Below are 21,159 nucleotides of genomic sequence, written 5' to 3'. Positions count from 1 at the left end.
CTAATCGTTTAAGAGCTTCTGTTTATACAACTTCATAATTAGTTTAACATTGTTCTATACCAGTGGTCTCCAAACTGCGGCTCGGGGGCCGGATGTGGCCCTTTGGGCACTATTCCACCAACTGTCTCCAATGATGGAGCACCATTCCCCCTACTGACACCATCAATGGGGCATTATACTTCTCACTGAAACAATGGGGCACTACTCCTCCCTGTAAAACCAATGATGGGGCACTGATGCCGGGGCATTTTCTACTCCCACTGGCTACCGTCTGGCCCCCCTAAAGTCTGAAGGACAGTAAACTGTCCCTTTGCTTAGAAAGTTTGGAAACCCTTGTTCTATACTGTATGCATACTCTTGCCAATTTGACCCTGTTTGCATTGTTATTCCTACTCTGCACGGTTAAGTTATAGTTCATTCTGTTTGTTCAGTCGATTCCGCTACCTGTTACAAAGGTCTAGACGTCATCGGGTCAAAAGGAGGTACAACTGAGGAGGAATGGTGTATAGAGGGATTTGGTTCCAAAAGATTAAGGGCTCTTTCACATGGGAGTTTCAGTATGTCTATTTTTCATCTGTCCGTTTATGGATGAAAAAAAATGGACATCTGTGTATTTCTACGGACTAGCGGATAATCATCTGTTGACATCCTTATTTGGAGCAGAAGAAAAACTCATTTTTTTATCGGGAAAAAAAAAAAAAAAAAATCCACAGACATACTCTCCATTTTTGCATTGGTAAAGGATGTAAAAACATGGATGAAAAAGAAAAAACAGATGTAAACTGATCTGATTTTTCTTGGAAAAAACGTGACTGAACTGATGGGGGGGAAAAAAAAAAAAAAAAAAAAAAAAAAAAAATGGACAGTCTGTGTGAAAGGACCCTTAGGCTCCATGCACACTAGCGTTTTCTTAAGCTCCTAGAAGCCATTAGCATTTTTTTCTGCTCCTAGAAGCTAAATAGTGTTATCCTATGTGATCATGCACACTACTTAGGCTATGAGCGGCTTTTTGAGCTTCAGCATCTAGCAGCAGCAAAAAAAAAAAAAAAAAAAAGTTTTTGTAGGAGTTTTTTGGAGCATTTTTCCAGCAGATAAAAAAAAAAAAAAAAAAAAACCCCACACACCACAAATAAAAAACACATCCACACCCACAAACACATTGATCGCTACTAACAGCTTTTTTCTAGCCTTTCTACATGTATTGTAAAAACATTAATACCAAACGCTCCTAAAAAACGCTATTACCAGAGTTTTTTTAGCTAAAAAAACAAAACAAAACAAAACAAAAAACCACACTAGTGTGCATGGAGTCTAATGCAGGCCATAGACGGGTTTTTGGGGAAAAAAAAAAATGCGGATTTTTTAATCGGTAAAACAATCGGATGATTTGCCCATCATTGCCAGGAAAATCAGCTGATCGGCAAAATCGCCGCAAATTTTCCAACATGAATTAACAGTGAGAAAATTGGCTCCTTTTTTTTTTTTTTCGGAAGAAAAATCGGTCGATTTTCGACCTGTCTATGGCCGGCACAAGGGTCCTTTCACAAAGGCGTTCCGTCTCTACAAATGATGGCCAGTTAGGAGCCATGCAGAGGCACAGTGTGAACTTCTTTTCCATGTTTATGCTAAATTGAATCTGCACGAGTGTCATAGTATAACAACTGAAGCAACTTTTTTTTCTCCTTTATGAACATCCCAACTCATCTCAAAGAAAACAAACAAGGTAAAAATGTACATTTTTTTTCATTAAATGAATAGCAAGCACTTCAAGATGCTTGCTGCAACTGATCCTTGCATAGGAAGCATAGCATGTTTACTAACTCTACGCCCTCCAACCCTGCATGTTTTACTATTGGTTGAGCAAGCTGCCCATCAAATGGGACAACAGAAAGGTGCAAAGGATGGGAGAAGGGAGGCCAAAGTCAGCAATCTGAAGCAAAATGATACTTGCACTGCAAGTCTCAGGGGTGCAGAGGTGCTATGTAATTGATCAGATGTGGTCATCAGGAACCTGGAGCCACCGGCTATTCATATTAAAGAACGTTAGCATTTTTCAACACAGGTACAATTTACACATATTATAGCAAACCTGACTGGTGCCCTTACCTGCCAAAAGCATTGTATTTCTGTCTACTCATTCCTGAAATTTGCACAGCCAGTCTGGAGACCTGACTGGTTTCTATTTCAGTTACAGAAACAATTGATACTTTTTTTGTTTGCACTAACATACAATTTTGAAGACAAGCTTTCAGGTTATGTCCCCTTCTTCAAGGTCCAGGCAGTACCTCCCTGACCTTGAAGAAGGGGACATACCCCCGAAAGCTTGTCCTCAAAATTGTATGTTAGTGCAAATAAAAAAAAAGTATCACGTCAGTACTCAATTGTTTCTGTCACAAGTGCACGAATACGGCTACAATCACCTCAAGCAGTATTTCAGTTACACAATACAACTAGGTCCCCTCCCCACCCCAGCCTTTGTCTGGACAGTGGAAGGAGAAGCAGCAGGCTAATGAGCCAATTTCTCTACTCACTCCTCCAAAACAACATGTTCAATGTTGACATATGAGCACCAAAACATATCGGATTAGCTTTTTATGAGGTTTCTCCCTTTCCCAGTCTCAGCTCTGCTATACAGGGGATTGTAATATGCGGATACCAAGTCTTTAAATGAAAAAAATACCTGCAAGAGTTTTTTTTTTCTTCTTCTTCTTCTGTCTGAAGATTGGCTTTAAAAACCATTAATTATCCAGGATCCCTCTTGATTACCAGCCTAATCTAGGAAAGGACTCTGCACTTCCCTAATTTACTACATTGTCTGGGATCAAGAGTACAGCATGGGATAATGTTTATTGCTACAAACACATGATCATAAAGAGAAGTCAGGAGTTTCTGAAATTACTTGCTTGGGTAGCACTGGACTACCCAGAATTAATAAATAAAAATAAGGAAAAGGGGAAGAAGAATGCAGGTTTCAGATTCTCATTCCATCACTTTCAGTACATGTGGACAGTCACCCCCGGTTCACATATATGCGGCCGTGCGGGACGTGTTTTTTTTCATTTGAATGGACTCCCGTGCCACGCAGGGAAGAAGTCCCTGCACTTCTTTTGAAACGCAGCCCGCACGGGAACCTCGGTTCCCAGTACAGTTGCGTTTTCCAGTGCAGGCGGCGTGCCATTAGAACTAATGCTATCAAATGCGACAGTGATGTACTCACAGTACAGGCTAAGGGATCCAGAAGCAGCAAGTTCTCTTGCCAGGGTGTCCCAGGTTCCTGAAAAAAAAAAAAAGAGGCAACATATTAAAACACACATATAGATAGATAGATAGATAGATAGATAGATAGATAGATAGATAGATAGATAGATAGATAGATAGATAGAGAGAGAAAATTGTTATCACTTTGAACTGAAGAAGCCACAAAACATTTTGCTAAAATAAAGAAACTTTACCTTTGTATAAAACAGATGAATCCTGTCTATTCTTGGACACCTAATGCCGGGTGTCTACACATCAGACAGCCAACGGGTCTTTTTCATAAATTCCCTTTGCACCATTTCCCTACCTCCACCTGAAAATCCCACAGAGGACCTAGAATGGGAACACCTGTGGTACAGAGGAACACCACCTCAACCCTGTTTGGAGAAAGGTTTTCATCACCTGATTACTTGTAAAGTTGTGTCCCCCCTTCCTACTGCAAGTCATTTTAGATCCCTTTCCTTCCCACAGTGGAACCACTTTTCTAGTCATATACCTTCTTTTAAGCATCCTATTATCATAACTTACCACACTTTGAGGGCTCACCTGCCTCCCTCTTTTCTCTAGCTGGACAATCCGAGTCACACCAGAGGTCTCTAATCAGCTCTTTAGGACTGTACCCATTGGACCCCGTGACCACCACACCTTAGACGCTTGTCCTCTTAAAATATCTTGTGTAATTGAGCAGGTTGTCTGAATCTGACAGCACTGCATTTGAAAGCCAGTCCCCTGAACGACTGGTGGCACAGGGTTAGCAAGGAGAAGATTGAGTGAAGATATGTGAAAGTGGCCCTCGGTTGGTACAGATAAACACTAGTATGGGGAGAAGCTTTAAAAATATAGCAGTTTATTAGCCATTCTGGATATCTTTGCAGATTTTCTTGCAGGCAGAAGGTTGCTTAGATCATGGATCTCACTGAACACACCATGACAGAAACCCCCATAGACCTGAGAGCAATTTCTACAGCCTTCAAGTGTTCAGATGGACATACACTAGTAGAATTTCATTGGAAAAGGTTGATTTCTGAAATGTACAATTTTGCAATGGTTAATGGGGTAAAACTGACAACATTCTCAACTGTAGTGCCGGAACAATTGAAGCAGGATGAAATATTTTCTCTTGAACAAATGCAAAATTTTAGCTACATATTGTAATGAAATCTGTTTAATATATCTGGGAATTTATTGAAATAGCAGGTCTGGATGAAATGTCATGGTCTTCCAAAACTAAAATTAGTTGACTATGATGGCAAAAAGAAAAAAAAAAAAAAAAAAAAAGTTCTGATGATTTTTCTACATGCCTACATTCTGAATTATTGCATCTTGCCACTCAAACCCCTAGGTCCTTGTATAAGCCATTATAAAGAGGAACTCCCTAGACTTTGTTCTGCAGCACCTGTGGATGGCAGTCTATTCCATGGTCTCTGTTCAAGAATTTACACAAGAGGAAGGGTTTACTCCCCTCTTTAAAGCTGAAGTTTAATCTGCTTATATTTCACCATCCCTGGGTCCTCCCTTCCCACCATCAACATGCTAATGAGATGTTCAAATAAAACCGGTTTTTGTTACATTTTAGACACTGTGATAATGTCTCTACACAATACAGACAGATCATGGCTGGTGGGAGAGCGGTCCATAGCTTCTTCCTACTGTACTCGTACTCTTCCTCTTTACTCTTCTCAGGAGACCTCATCATGGATGCAGGCAGTGGGCTGGATCTTCAGAGGATTTATGAAAATATCAAAAATGTTTTCATGGACAAAACTGTCAGTCTGGAGGAGTGGGTGTTCCTAGGCACACTTATACCACTACCCCCACAGAAGCCGGTGGATAGCATGGGTTCTCTGCCCCAACCTCCTAAAGACCCTTAGGTTGAGTGTACAAAGCATGCAATATCACAGAACATCACTGAAAGTAATGCTTAGTACAGAGTAATAGTCACAGTTTTTTCACGTGGGGTAACACAGTTCCGGAACCTCTAGCACTGAATATATGTAATGACAAGGGGTGGTGGGGTATGCTAGAGGGTCTATTGATGCTGGCTGCTGAGAGATCTAATGTTGGTGGGGGTATATTGTTGCTGGTGGACCTATTGTTGCTGGAGGTAGGGAGTCAATTTTTTCTGGCTGCAAACGATCTGTTTTACTGATTTTCTTGTTACACATAGAAATGGGTTAACAATAGTAATAACACATATATGTTTACTGCTGCTCAAGGTAGAGAGCCTCCTAATCTCCAAGCACAACTCCTCCTGTAGGTGCTAGCCCAGCTTGTGTGGTTCATAGATGAGAACAAAGGACATCCGATCGGCTGCACTCCAAACAATCCACTGAACCAAGATAAAACCAGTATAGACAGTGGAAATACAGTGGGGGACTGGCAGGTAAAATGCGTTTCACGTTAAAGACAGCGCTTATTCATTACCAATTTAGCGTACAGGGCGATTAGTGATAAAGACAAGTCTTAAGATGACACTTTGGGGGGGGGGGGGGTATTTACTAAAGCTGAAGAGTGCAGAATCAGGCTCCCTTCTACATAGAAAGAAATCAGCTTCCAGGTTTTGTCAATGGTTAAATTGAACAAGCTGAGGTTAGAAGCCGATTGGTTTCTATGCAGAAGTTGGCCATATTTTGCACTCTCTAGTTTTGGAAATAAACCCCTTGGTGTCCAGATCAGCATATACAGCAGCAAGATTACCTGTAGTGGAGTAGTAGGCAGTAGTAATAAAGCTTGATTTATCGAACACAAGAACTATACTGCCAAAGTGCATTAATGTTGACTATGCTAGGCCTAGAAAGACTAGATGTACACCGTCCATAGAAAAGAAAGAATGAATAAAAGGGGACTTGCAGGATGGTTTTACAGTCCTCTACAAGGTTTTTCTGCTGGCTACCTTTAATTTGCCAAGAATCACTTTGAAAAACCCCCCCCTAGCATTTATGGCCATGGCCATCTTGATTAAGGGCCGATGGACTCATGTAGCATTTACTGCCTGGAATCCATCTGCCCATAGCTTAGGCATGCAGGCAGGAGTGTGTGTTTAGCGGAAGAAACTCCTGGGATGTAGGACATCATTTGCCTAGGCCAGGAAACCAGTACGTAACGAAAATGTAAAAACGGATAAAAATAAAATAAAATAGGATATACTTTCCCATTTACTAATGTTAGTAACAAAAGCATTAAAAACAGTCAATTTTGATTGAGAAAGAGTGAAGTTCCACTGTAACAACAGATTCAATAAACCAGCATGTAGTAAAGGTACAATACAAGTGCGGTATAATGAACGTCCTGCTTCCAGTAACTCAGTCCCTGCCATCAGTATGAAGAATGGGCAGTGCCTTCTCAACAGTCCCTATGGTGCGGCTGTGAACCCTCACTGTAGAAAGGGAGCCCCCCCTCCACAGAATGCTTCCTTGTGGTAAAAAGTACAAAAAAGTGACAAAATTTAATCAGTGCGGCTTGTGCTGCACCACCTCAGGTGTCTCCTCTGGTCTGGCCTTTCAGCAGTTCCCTTGGTGCCAAGAGGAAAAACCCAGCTGGACAGTTTCAGAAAAGCAGCTCCACTGCCCCTGCTTGCCCCACTGTCTCTTGGGAACTGTAGTACAAAGGGTCCACAAGCCCCACAATATGGCTTACTTCCTGGACTTCAAATCCCATGAACCTCAGCGGTTCATCTTCAGCAAGGATTCCAAAGGCTTTTCTGGCTATAGTTCTCCCTCTGCTGACTGGAGGGGATAGTGCAACACAACATTCAGCATAACAGTGGAAAGTAAAAGTAAATGGATTCTAAGGTTCGGTTCACACCTATGCAGGTGTATACAGGTGCGGGAAAAGCAGCAATTCCCCCACCCGCAATGAAAACGCGAGAAAATGCAAGGGGCTGCCAATCATTCTGAATGGCAGCCCTACGCATATAAAAACAGAGCGTGTTTATGGGAGTCAGAAGCACAGGGAAACCTCAAGCTCAAAATGACAAGGTTATTTCCTGCGGTCCACGTAAAAAAAAAAAAAAAAAGTTCATGCAGCTTTTTTTGCGAGAAACACAGGCACAGCAGCCCATTCAAATGAAAGGGCCGCTGTGCCCATGTAAAACGCTGCCCACAAAGTACATGTGTGAACTGAGCCTAAAGAGGGAGATGCCTTCTGCATGTTTCTGTAGTCCAGCACCTGTTTACACACTTTTTCATGCAGAGCACCCTAGGCAAGTGTCAGGGCAGGAGCTGTGGAACAGACAGGCAGGCCTAATGGCAGGGTCATGCACCGACTGACGACCACCACCCACAGACCGAAGTCCCTCAAGGCGCGGAGTCTAAGTCCCAGGCTGCCCTTCACCAGGGCCCCTGATGGTGGGGATGGACTTGACGCAGCCGGGGACCAGGTCATGGCCCCCAAGACACCCCAGCTGCGGTAATGGCCGCCGCCAATGGCGTGTAGCTGGTAGGAACCAGATAAGACAACATAGTCGGGCAGGCCGGGTCGATAACATCGGGACAAATGGTACAGAATGGTAGACAAGAATAACAGGTCACAGGCTGGGTTCAGCAACAGGAGGTCAGATAAATGGAAACCGCAGAGAATAGTCTAGTCAAAAGCCGAATTAGTTATCAGGAGAGCCACGAGAGTATAAACAGAGCTTGTTTTAACACGAACATACAAAGACACAAATGCAAAGGGCACGTGCGGACAACAGGCTTATATGTGATCAACCACACCCCTCTGGGGGATGGACCGCAGAGGCCTGAAGGCATAAAAGACTCCCACATGCTCTGCAGAAACCCAAGATGGATGCCAGCACATGGAGCAGCATAACCTCTGGGAAAAGGTAGGACCTTGACAGTAAGGCCCACATGTGATACTGACCCTCCATGATTGAAAGCACTTAAGTGCAATGAATGAATTGAGAGTGTCAAGGACAGTTTGGCTGGGGAGTAAAGGACAAGATGACACTGGATGTGAGAAGCTTGCAATGTACAGTTATGTAGCACCCTCATAGGTAGCTAGTTGATAATTTTTAGTTAAGAGGTTGAACAGCAGCCTGGTGGAATAATAAGAGGGGGTCAAATTTTGGTCAGAGCTGACAGGCTCTGCAGACTAGCTCTCTGGAATGTACCCCTGATCTAGGGATTTGGAGGAGTCTCTAGAAATCAGTGGGCAGGAATGAAGAGTGGCTGGTCTACACTCTTAAGGGATCTTGAGCAATCCCCCAAGCAGGAGGCTTGGCATGGGTTCAGGACAGCCCTTAAGAGTGACCGAGCCTGCTCAGCAGCAGGAGAGTTTGGATGGACTGAGCAGGATGGTGTGTGGAACCTGGGAGGGGGTCCAGGAGATGGGCCTACCTACAGGCAGAGTAGCTGGGAGAATCTCTCAGCCTCACCATCCCCTGAGAGAGGAAAGCAGGGAAGGAGCCAGCCCAGCGTAAAGCCTGATGGCAGCCACCAACCCACAAGCTTGCAGGAGAGGACTGAGTAACCCCCACACCCCCTGGGCCAGAAAAGAGGAAAGGGCATTCGGGTGGGAAAGCTGACTAGACCCCATCTGTGACTGCTTTCATTTAAGAATTCACAAAAATGTATGATAGGAGTGGTGTAAATTATTAAATGAAAATGACTCCCTGAGGTATTATCCTGATTATAAAATGTACAAACTGGGGTGTGGAAGTGGGACTTTAACCTCCCTGGCGGTATGATTATTTCAGATTTTTGGTGCTGAAAGCGGTACCATTTTTTTGCATGGAAATATGTATTTTTTTTATTGTAGGCTGTAATTTTTAGTAAAAACTCACTGAAATCTGTCCGAACAAGAGTCTAGTAAACATCCCGGGTATGATACAATTTGAAACACAAAATCATAAATTATAATTTAATAAATAATCATAAAAATAATATAAAAATAAAAAATTTAATTCAATAATATAATCAAACCAAAAACACTGAAATGTGAAATATAGCGCCAAGTTTGCACATTGCTGAGCTCAGTCGCAAAATCGTTTTCAGTGTCTGATAACGAATTTCCCCCACGAATCATTATCACTCAATTCTGCAAGTGGTTCTGATTTACTATCGCTGTTCTCTAGCTGATCTAAACCGCTTTTGACCTAAAGGGACACTTTTTGGACGCCAAAGACATTTCTCAGTTTCCAGGCAGAAAGAACAGACAAAATGCAGGCAGGGCGCAGGACAAAGCACTCGGGACAAAATGTATGTGAAATTGGTTGAGACAGCAATGTTTTACTATGTAAAATGTAAAAAAAAAAAAAAAAAAAAAAAAAAAGACATTTTTTAAAATTTTAAAATTTCCCGCCGCCGGCGGCGGCGCCCGTATGTCCCGACGTCACAGGGACAGGACACAGAAGCCGGATGCCGGCATCGGCCGGAGGAGATGGCCGGGGACGCTGCAGGGGACACATCGTGGGAGCGCAGGGTAAGGTAAGTGAAGAACACATGCCGGAGCAGTGCCACATGGTATTCCCGAGTGTAGCTCGGGGTTACCGCTTTTGGTACTGAAATGTTACCCCGAGCTACACTCGGGAATACCGCCAGGGAGGTTAATTACACCTCAGGGGTTCACAAACAGACCAATATGTTACACACACACACACACACACACACACACGTTATATCGTTTATTAAATTGACATAAAAAGATCCATCTCTAGGTACAAACATCTTTCTTTCATATAAAACATGTCCAATAATGTAGGTGAATGCGTTTTGCTGGTATTCTCACTTTTTCAGGGCCCATAAATCAATCATTTACTTGAAAATATACATATTCATATAGACAAAACATCATGTCACCATAATGCCATCAATAAAGAGAGTCTCTTTGATGGCATTCTGGTGGCTTGATGTTTGTCTCCTGGAATGAGGGCTTCTCCTTCTTGATATTTTATTAAGAGTTTGGATATTTGAACCTAGATCCCTGTTGAGTCCATTGGTTTCCCTTTTGTAATTTGATATATCTACATTATCTCACAGAAGTGAGTCCACCCCTCACATTTTTATAAATATTATATCTTTTCATGTGACAACACTGAAGAAATGACACTTTGCTACAACGTAAGGTAGTGAGTGTACAGCTTGTATAACAGTGTAAATTTGCTGTTCTCTCAAAATAAAATAATTCACACAGCCATTAATGTCTAAACCGCTGGCAACAAAAGTGAGTACAACCCTAAGTGCAAATGTCCAAATTGGGCCCAAAGTGTCAATATTTTGTGTGGTCATTTTCCAGGACTGCCTTAACGCTCTTGGGCATGGAGTTCACCAGAGCTTCACAGGTTGCCACTGGAGTCTTCTTCCACTCCTCCATGGCGACATCATGGAGCTGGTGGATGTTAGAGACCTTGCTCTCCACCTTCCGTTGGAGGATGCCCCACAGATGCTCAATATGGTTTAGGTCTGGAGACATGCTTGACCAGTCCATCACCTTTACCCTCAACTTCTTTAGCAAGGCAATGGTCATCTTGGAGGCGTGTTTGGGGTCATTGTGTTGGAATACTGCGCTGCGGCCCAGTCTCTGAAGTTAGGAGATCATGCTCTGCTTCAGTATGTCATAGTACATGTTGGCATTCATGGTTCCCTCAATGAACTGTAGCTCCCCAGTGCTGGCAACACTCCTGCAGCCCCAGACCATGCACTCCTCACCTGGTTGCCGCCACACACGCTTGACACCATCTGAACCAAATAAGTTTATCTTGGTCTCATCAGACCTCAGGACATGATTCCACTTATCCATGTCCTTAGTCTGCTTGTCTTCAGCAAAGTGTTTGCAAGCTTTCTTGTGCATCTTTAGAAGAGGCTTCCTTCTGGGACGGCAGCCATGCAGACCGATTTGATGCAGTGTGCGGTGTATGGTCTGAGCACTGACAGGCTGACCCCCCCAACCCTTCAACCTCTGCAGCAATCCTGGAAGCACTCATACGTCTATTTCCCAAAGACTACCTCTGAGCACGAGCACTCAACTTCTTTGGTCGACCATGGAGAGGCCTGTTCTGAGTGGAACCTGTCCTGTTAAACCGCTGTATGGTCTCAGCTTTGTTTCAAGGTCTTTGCAATCTTCTTCTAGCCTAGGCCATCTTTATGTAGAGCAACAATTCTTTTTTCAGATCCTCAGAGTTCTTTGCCATGAGTTGCCATGTTGAACTTCCAGTGACCAGTAAGAGAGGGAGAGCGATAACACCAAATTTAACACACCTGCTCCCCATTCACACCTGAGACCTTGTAACACTAATGAGTCACATGACATAGGGGAGGGAAATGGATGATTGGGCCCAATTTGGACATTTTCACTTAGGGGTGTACTCACTTTTGTTGCCAGCGGTTTAGACATTAATGGCTGTGTGTTGAGTTATTTTGAGGGGACAGCAAATTTACACTGTTATACAAGCTGTACACTCACTACTTTACATTGTAGCAAAGTGTAATTTCTTCAGTGTTGTCACATGAAAAGATAGAATAAAATATTTAGACAAATGTGAGGGGTGTACTCACTTCTGTGAGATACTGTATATTCTAAACTAGCTGGGAAGTTGTTTCTGCTTCTCTCAGAGACACTGTCCGGCATTTATTTGGGTCCTATGTACAAGCAATTTTTGACTCATACTGGAATTTGTACTCTAGTTCTCGGGCCTTGATGTCTTCAAAGGCGATTTCCCTTGGGCTGGTAAGCGCATATAAGTGACACACATTTCATCTGTACCCAAAGACTTGTTCTTATATCTGATATCCTGCTCTCCAACAAATAGGGAGATATTTCAGATTTGAATACTGTATGTATATTTTTAAGTAAATGATTTGTGGGTCCAGAAATAGGAATGCCTATGAAGCGCATCAACCTACATTATTGGATACATTTTTATCCAAGAAAGAGGTTTGTTAAATTTGACATATAAAAATAACCATCTCTAGGTACAAACTATGTAACTTTTATGCATATTTGTGTCTGTGTATAACATAGGTCTACTTGTGAACCCCTAGGAGGTATAATAAAAGTCCCACTGCCACACCTCAATTTGGTCTTTTAAGGTAGCAGCTTCTGGGACCTCTTGGCCAGGGATTCCAGGGCAGCTGGGTGAAGAGGAGATTTAATTTGGGGTCTGAGGAGGTACACAAGGAGAGGCTGGCTAGCTCTCTAGGGAAAAAAAAAAAAAAAAGAAGAAGGTAGGGTGGGGGGGTGGGGGGAGAGAGAAACCCTTTCGGACTATTTGAACATAAGAAGTTGTCCTCAGTTTTACAGTGTTCCTTGGGCATCCTATGTACCCTCATCCAAGTTATCCCCTAATAAAATCCCAAAAAATGCCACGTTCAAAGTTCAAGGATTGCTTATGGCCTCTGGAGTGTTAGTCTGGAAGGAAATGTGTGTTGCCTGGCTGTGCAGGACAATAGGGGGATCAGATGTCGGAACTCGAGAGGCTGTGGGGCTAGAGATCTGGACTCGGAGTCGGGTCAGACGGCTGGATTCGGGGGCCCTCTCATACCTGGAGGTGTGTTACTGTTCAAATCACCAGGTGAAAACAAAGGGAAAAAAGCCCAAGAAAAGAAAACTAAAGCGGTCACCACATCTAATGATTGGTCTTCTTGGTTTGCTCCTTCATACATGCCTGAGTCCAATTGTGTGGAAGGGTATCTTGAGGTGCGCTGATGTTGGAGTGGAGTTCTATTGGAACCAGTGGAGCCAGATTGTGAGACACCTTCTGGTGTGGGATATCCAAAAAGTGTTGTGACCCTGAGGGGGTCGATGCTAGGAGGTGAGGCGGCACCCTAGCCACTGTGGGATAAGTTACACTAGAGTGTCACCACCAAGAGCACAAAGCAAGTGTGGAATGAAGATTGAAGCACTTTATATTTGATTGAGCACAGTTGTTATTTGCACTGAACTTTATTTATATTTAGTAGATTTTTTACATTAATTTGATTATATTGTATTTGAGTGTGGATATCACTTATTTACACTACATTAACCGGGTGAGCCTATTTGGTTGGCAGACCAGGCATTTGGTTGTACACAGTTTATTGTGGGTTTGCAAATTGAGCACGTCACTTCTATAACATTTGTTGGAGTCACTTATGCATGTTATTTTTTATCATCGCTGTATAATAATTTATTTATATTATTTATTGAGTATTATCATCAATTATGAATGTGGATTTTGGTTAATATTTTGCATAACTTATTTATTTTTATAAAATTGTGTTTGTTTAGCACTTCACCATTTATTGGTTTACTTTGTTATATCCTAAGGTATAAAGGAATTAGGTGATAGCAGCTGGCATATTTTATAGGGGCCCGTATAGTTGAACGCAGGAGGATTTTCCCATTTCTTGATTTTCTAAATGTCTTAAAATTATGAAAAACGGCCGTCCGATTTCCCCACTAACGATCTGAATGTCGGCCGATTTTTTTTCATAGGCAGATTTTTTTTTTTTTTTTTTTTTTTAAATCCGCCGATAATTCGTCAACTTTATCAGAAGTCTATGGCCTGCTTAAGTTAGGCATTTGGAATCAATTGCTGTGAACCTACATCATGCATTCTTAGGAGCTGTCCATGCAAGTCAAACAGGCCATTGTAAGGCTTCAAAAACAATACAAATCCATCAGGGAGATAGCAGCAACATTAGGAGTGGCCAAATCAACAATTTGGTACATTCAGAGGAAAGAAAAATGCACTGGTGAGCTCAGCAACAGAAAAGAGGCATGGACATCCATGGAAGACAACAGTGGTGGATGATCACAGGATCCTCTCTATGGTAAAGAAAAACCCATTCACAGCATCCAGACAAGTGAAGGACACTCTCCAGGAGATGGGCGAATCATTGTAAAAGACTACAATCAAAAGAAGACTTCACAAGAGCAAATACTGAGGGTTCACCACAAGGTGCAAACCATTCACAAGCCTGAAGAATAGAAAAGCCAGATTAGATTTTGCACAAAAAAAAAAAAAAAAAAAAACACAAACAAACAAAAAAAAAAACACCCACCATCTAAGAAAGCCAGACCAGTTCTGGAAATGCATTCTTTGGATGAAATTAAGATTAATCTTTACCAGAATCTTTACCAAAGCACACAATGTCATCTGTAAAACATGGTGGAGGCAGTGTGATGGCATGGGCATGCATGGCTTCCAATGGCTCTGGGTCATCGGTGTTTATTGATGTGACAGAAGACAGAAGCAGCCGGATGAATTCTGCAGTGTTTAGAGATATACTGTCAGCCCAGATTCAGCCAAATGCAGCAAAGTTGCTTGGACGGCGCTTCACAGTCCAGATGGACAATGATCCAAAACACACTGCATTATCAACCCAGGAGCTTTTGAAGGAAAAGTGGAATATTCTGCAATGACCGAGCCAATAACCTGATCTCAACCCAATTGAGCATGCATTACACTTGCTGAAGGGAAAACTAAAGGCCAAAAGATCCACAAACAACTGAAGATAGCTGCAGTTAGATCCTGGCAAAGCATCAGAAAGGAGGAAACTCAGTCTTTGGTAATGTCCATGGATTCCAGACTTCAGGCAGTCATTGCCAGTAAAGGATTCTCAAAATATTAAAAATGAACATTTTATTTATGATTATATTAATTTGTCCAATTACTTTTGGTCCATTGAAAAAAGGGAGGGATGGCTACTCTTAAAGAGCTGTAATTCATAAACCCTTTCTCCAATTTGGATATACATACCCTCAAATTAAACCTGAGAGTGTGCACTTTCAGCCCTTATCCATTATAAAACTATAGCTTGAATGCGTTTTTGAAAATACCTGAGAAAAAAAAAAAAAAACAAAAAACAAAAACTGTGCCTGTGTTCAAATATATTATATCTAACTATCTATCTATCTAACTGTACATCTATCTAGACACACACACTTATTTTTTTAATACTAGTAATGGCGGCGATCAGCGACTTATAGCGGGACTGCAGTGGGCATTCTGACACTGAGGGGAACTGCCGCTGGAATCCACAGTGATACTAATACAGTGATCAGTGCTAATAAAATGCACTGACACTGTACTAATGACACTGGGCAGGAAGGGGTTAACATAAGGGGCAATAAGTTCACTGTGTGCGATGTATGTTTTACTTTGGAGACATGCAGTGTTGTATCTCTCTGCTCTGCAGAGAGATACAACACAGCATATCAATCCTGACAGGAGACAGACCACAGGTCTCTACCCAGTCAGCTGTCCCTGACAAATCGCCAATTGCCGGCAATCACCGGCAGCCGGGAACTGGTGATTGACATCCCTAGCTGCCAATGGAGGCGCGGGTAGGGCAGTGTGCATGCACCCCCTACCTGGAAATGCAAATCACGTATATATACACGCAATTTTGCACAGTCCTGCCACCCTGTAGCAGTAGTTCTACTATAGGGTGGTGGGCAAGCGGGTAAGTAGACCCAACTGTCTTGTAGGACCAGAGTTTAACCACTCACCTACAGGGCACTTATACCCTCTTCCTGCCCAGGCCAATTTTCAGCTTTCAGCGCTGTTGCACTTTGAATGACAATTGCGTGGTAATACAACACTGTATCCATATGAAATATTTTTTGAGACAGAGCTTTCTTTTGGTGGTATTTAATCACCACTGGGTTTTTTTTTTATTTTTTGCCAAATAAACCAAAAACCACTGAAAATGTTGAAAAAAAAAAAAGGTTTTTCTTAGTTTTTGTTATAAAATTTTGTAAATAAGTGATTTTTATCCTTTACTGATGTGCGCTAATGAGGCTGCAGTGATGGGCACTGATAGGCTGCACTGATGGAAACTGATAGGTGGCACTGATGGGCATTGACAGGCATCCCTGATGGGCACTGAAAGGCAGCACTCATATATGGCACTGACAAGTGGCACTGGCAGGTGGTACTGATAGGCAGCACTGACTGGCACCGACAGACACTGATAGGTGGCACTGACAGGTAACACTGAAAAGCAGCTCAGATGGGCACTGATATGTGGCATTGATGTGCACTGGTAGGCACTGATATGTGGCATTGAGGAGCACTGACAGCTGGCACTGCTGGGGCTACACTGATCATCAGGGCACACTGATGATCAGTGCCCTGAAGATCAGTGTACATGTCCCCTCTGAGTAATGCTGATTACCGGCTCTCCTCTCGAGCTGTCAGCGTGACAGCTTGTGAGGAGAGGAATGCCAATAACCGGCATTTACCTATTTACATGTGATCGGCTGTGATTGAACACAGCTGATTACATGACCGAGCCGACATCTTCAGCTCTTTCCATTGATTGGTGATCCGCTGTGTCTAAGGGAGACAGCGCACCACCGATCGCCGCGCACTCCCAGAGCCGCGCATGCTTGGTTAGAATGGGACGACGTCATATGATGTCCTCCCAGAAAGAGAACCGCCTTGTGCCCGTCATTATCTTATATGGCGGGCGGGAGGCGGTTAAACAATAATTCCAGCACTGGGATTTTTCTTTCCCAAAGTGAGCTGTAATAAAGTCAGGCTAACTCACTACTAGGTTCAACTCTCAAGATTAACTTGCGTGTGACAACGTCCTTTTTATGTGATAAAGCCCTCAGCTGCACACCGTCTCTGCGTACACTGTTCCCCTTGCGGGGGGAGCACGACACAGACTTCTCCCTCATGCTCCTATACAGCCCCGAGCAGAGGGGGCAGCAAAGTGGGATGGATCGGCTGCTGAGCCCTTGCTACAGGCTGAATACTGTGCCAAGTGGTACTGGTATTAGGGGCCCTATGCGTTCAGGGGCAAATGTCTGGAAAGCAGAAGACCTGTGTTTTGGGCATCCGTCCCTAAATGCATAGGACCCTACACACAGGTACCAGTCAGAACAGCTTTCAGACCTGCCCAACTGCTTCCTGTCATAGCCTTTAAGCTGGACTCTGCACCTGTCACTCCGAAGATGCCATGGCAGTTAGAGGCCCCTGTATGAAAGAGGCCTTCATCAAAACTGACCTTTTAAATGCAATGAGAGTACAACTGGATTAAAAAAAAAAAAACAAAAAAACAAAAAACACAAAACACAAAAAACAAAAACTCTGCTCTCTTTTGACCAGCTATAAAGTCAGTCAAAGGGACCACTTTAAGCGTTGGTTCACACCAGTGCAACATGTGATTTACAAATCACGCCTGAAGTCGTATCTAATGTATTTCTATGACACAATGTCTAAATCAGTGAGATTTGAAGTAGCACGATTTCAAAAATAGTTCACATCTTTTTCCTGGATTTCATTGCGACTTGCAATAACGTCTGCTAAATGAAGTCGCAAGCCACAGTTATATCAGAGGAGAAAAAAAAAAATGAATAAAAATCGCACTTTAATTGTGCCATTTCAAGTGAAGTAGTGCGATTTCAAAGTTGTATTCAGTGTGAAACAGGGACAAAAGATCAGATGGTTAATTTTAGAACTTTAACTTCTTGAAACCATTTATATTGGAGGCATTTAAAAGCCAACTACTGTATGGTTCACAACAATCCTGTGTGCTGGGATTATAACTTCCACTGCAGGAAGCGTGTAGAGCGGTGGCAGCCTTTTCTAGGACAGGAGAAAAGAAATACTTTTTTTCCCATTGTACCTGTCCAGACATGAATCTGTTATACAGTATGACGCTGCTTATATAGCATGCATATTTACTGTAAAAGAATTTTTGACGTGACAAAAAGCATTATGTTGGGGGTTAAAAACGTGTTTTTAAAACTGAATAATATTTTTAAATAAAATGTCAAGGATGGAAGATCTAGACCATATATGAGTTGCAATGTTACGGAGTGCCAATGCTGGACCTTTAGCAGCTATGCAATCCCAAAAGTGAGAATGTTCTTTCAAGAAGTTCTGCTGCTGGAACCTGCATGTGTTCCATATAGGTCAACCACCTTAGGCAGCCGTAGGATAAGGGATGGTGCAGGATTTCACCCAAGATTACTCTAGGATTAAACCCTTCAGCACCAAGAGCCATTAGGAGCACTCTGTTCATTTTGCTGATGCATCATTACTGGTCGTCCATCCAGCACTAGTATCTGACTAGTTAGTTGCACTCATTTCCAACAGACATTAAACTGTACCAATATGGACAGCCACAAAGTTTTCACCATTTCTAGGAGTCAGGGCCACCTGTAGCAGTTGGATGTTGGGTGCACAGACATAGCCTATATCCTTTTGAATGGTGTACTAACAGCAATTTTCTAGGTTTTGCACAAACCTGTAGCGCTACCTCTGTAGGAGCCACCAGATAGATTCTTTCCTCGACATTCTCAAGAATCTCAGTCCCTCTGACACACCAAGTTGAGTGTACAAACATACAATAATCACAGGAATTCACTGTAATACATAAATAGTAATACATAGAAAACAATAGTAGTGCTAAATCAAAGAAAAAAAAGGCACGAAACCAGGTAGTAAAAGCAAACAGTGTATTGTCATCCAATATGGTTGGAACTAGGCAAGCATAAAATGTATTAACAATAGTAATTAACACAATTTAGCATACAAAAAAAAAAAAAAAATATAAGGGTATTAACAGTAGGGACTAGGCATAAGAGAACATTTGGGAGGGTGGATCTACTGAAATTGTAGAATGCAAAATCTGGTGCAGCTGTTTTACAGCCATGCTATAGCCAAATGACTGCTACAGCGTGGTTGTCCAGTTCTGGGAGGGTGTCGTATGGCCCCCAGTGCTGTCTGATCGCTGATGACATCACAAGGTAAAAGGCCAATCACAGCGGCCTGTAACCACGTGATCAGCTGTGTCCAATGCCAGCTGATCACAAAATGAATACAGTTGTCGGTTATCTGCAGCACTTTTCTCACAAAGTCATAGCATGAGGAAAGCACTGCCGTTAAACAGCAAGTGTCACAGAGGAAATCTGCACAGATTATCATTGCCCAGGGGCGGACTGACCATTTGGAAACTCGGGCACGGCCCGGGGTCAGTAAGGGGCCCCATGAGATGCCCCTGGTACCTTTTTCATAGACTTTTTTGAGTTTGGGCAAGGACACAAGGGTCCCATGATCCCCTATTGCCCGGGGGCCCCATGAGTTGTCAGTCCGCCCCTGGCTGTGACTTACCGGTACTTAAAATCCTTCAAAATCCATGATTGGCCCAGTGTATACTGTATGTAGCCGCAGCTACCGTACATACACACATCCAGCGGGCTGATTACAGTACGGACGTACCGGTACGTTTTGAAACCGATTGGCTCACCGCACATCCAGCAGGCTGACAGATGAATCTGTCATAGGGACATTTGTTTTGAGCCAGCTTGGCTCAGCACGGTATACTGTATGTACATTACCACACATCCAGCCAGCTTGACCCAAACAAACTCAAGGTTAAACACAGATTATCATTGCCCAGGGGCGGACTGACCATTTGGAAACTCGGGCACGGCCCGGGGTCAGTAAGGGGCCCCATGAGATGCCCCTGGTACCTTTTTCATAAGCTTTTTTGAGTTTGGGCAAGGACACAGGGGCCTCATGATCCCCTATTGCCCGCGGGCCCCATGAGTTGTCAGTCCGCCCCTGTCAGTGCCCCAATTATTAGTGCAGCCCCTGATTATCAGTGCTACATCATCAATTCCCACCAGTGCAGCCTATCAGTGCCGCCTCATCAACCCACATCAGCAAAGAAGAAAATTTACCAGTTTACAAAATTATATAATAGAAAGGAATAAACTTTTCCAAATAGTTTGCTCTTTTTTCGTTTATAGTGCAAACCAAAAAAAAAAAAAAAACCAACACGCAGTGGCGATTAAAATACCACTAAAAGAAAGCTCTATTTGTGTGAGGAAAAAAAAAAAAAAAGTCATACGGGTACAGTGTTGCATGACTGCGCAATTGTCAAAGTGCAACAGCGCTGAAATCTGAAAAATGGCCTGGGCAGGAGGGGGTAAACGTGCCCAGTAGGCAAGTGGTTAAGCCAGGGGCGTATTTACCACAAGGCACTTGCCTAGGGCGGAATCTTTCAGGGGGGCAGCACCTCCCCTCAGAAGAAGGGACACGAACGCCATGGGAACCAGGTAGGATCCAAGAGAGGCTGCTTGATGGTGTATGTAGAACTTGACTCTTGTTCCCAGGGATGTCCGGAGCTTTGAAGGTTAAGGTCTTTCTCTCTATCGCCGGGAGGGGGCAGGGATGTTGTTGGTCAATGTCAGGCTCTCTCCATGGGAAGGGAAAGGGGACTGGTGTTGGTCGCTGTCCGTGGGGGCAGACAATTTTTGTGTTGCCTAGGGCAGCACAAAATCCAAAATACACCACTGGGTTAAGCTTTGACAAAAAAAAAAAAAAAAAAAAACCAAACCAAAACCACCTGGAAGTCTTGTTTTGGAATAAGTGCGGTATAGAGTGCAGTATGGATTGGGTACACTTTATGTGCTGCTCTGAGTGGCTCAGTCCCTGCTAGTAGTATCAGCATTGGGCAAATAGCCCATCCACTAGCTCCCAGGATGCTGGAGTGACCTCTCGCTGTAGAAGGCAGGCCCTCTTGGTTTTTCCCCCGAAAGCCTCCTGTGATCAGTGGTGGGAAGCAGAGGGTCAGTGGATGCTCCAGTTTCCCTGCAGCAGTGCTGCAGGTGCTGTGATGTGGGCAGTGCTTGGATCTTCACTGGTGTGGTCTCCTGTTGGCAGTCCAATATCCAGGCAAAGGTGAATGCTCTCTCACTCCCTTTGTGCTAAGAGGAAAACTTTCCCAGGCAGTTTAATAATCATCTCTCCCCTCCTACTGCACAGCGACTATTGGGATCTGTAGTGTAAGGAGTCTATTCATTCCATTATGTGTTATATCTCAAACTACAATAATGAAACGTATATATACACACTTGTGAGCTACTATGATGAGAATCTAAGATATTCCAATTGATTGTGACAAACAAAAATGTAATACACCTGTGGTTCACTGGCACTCACACCAACTCATTAAACAGTGT

The 21,159-nt window shown here is 43.2% G+C and overlaps 1 protein-coding gene across 2 annotated transcripts in view; it reads right to left on the bottom strand.

Moving 5' to 3' along the window:
- ANO9 (anoctamin 9) overlaps nt 1–21,159 on the bottom strand; it is a 93,325-nt gene that overhangs the window by 64,113 nt on the left and 8,053 nt on the right. For both annotated transcript variants that reach the window (XM_089653516.1, XM_089653515.1), the window contains exon 2: nt 3,218–3,274. In XM_089653516.1, the coding sequence (XP_089509642.1) occupies nt 3,218–3,274 (57 nt within the window). The remainder of the gene's footprint in view (nt 1–3,217; nt 3,275–21,159) is intronic.

The sequence above is a fragment of the Staurois parvus genome, unplaced genomic scaffold (assembly GCF_062004578.1).
Source record: "Staurois parvus isolate SC_StPar_1 unplaced genomic scaffold, SC_StPar_1.0 ptg000715l, whole genome shotgun sequence".
Lineage (NCBI taxonomy): Eukaryota > Metazoa > Chordata > Amphibia > Anura > Ranidae > Staurois > Staurois parvus.
Note: the sequence above shows the minus strand (reverse complement) of the source record. Positions and strands in the feature narration are given on the sequence as shown.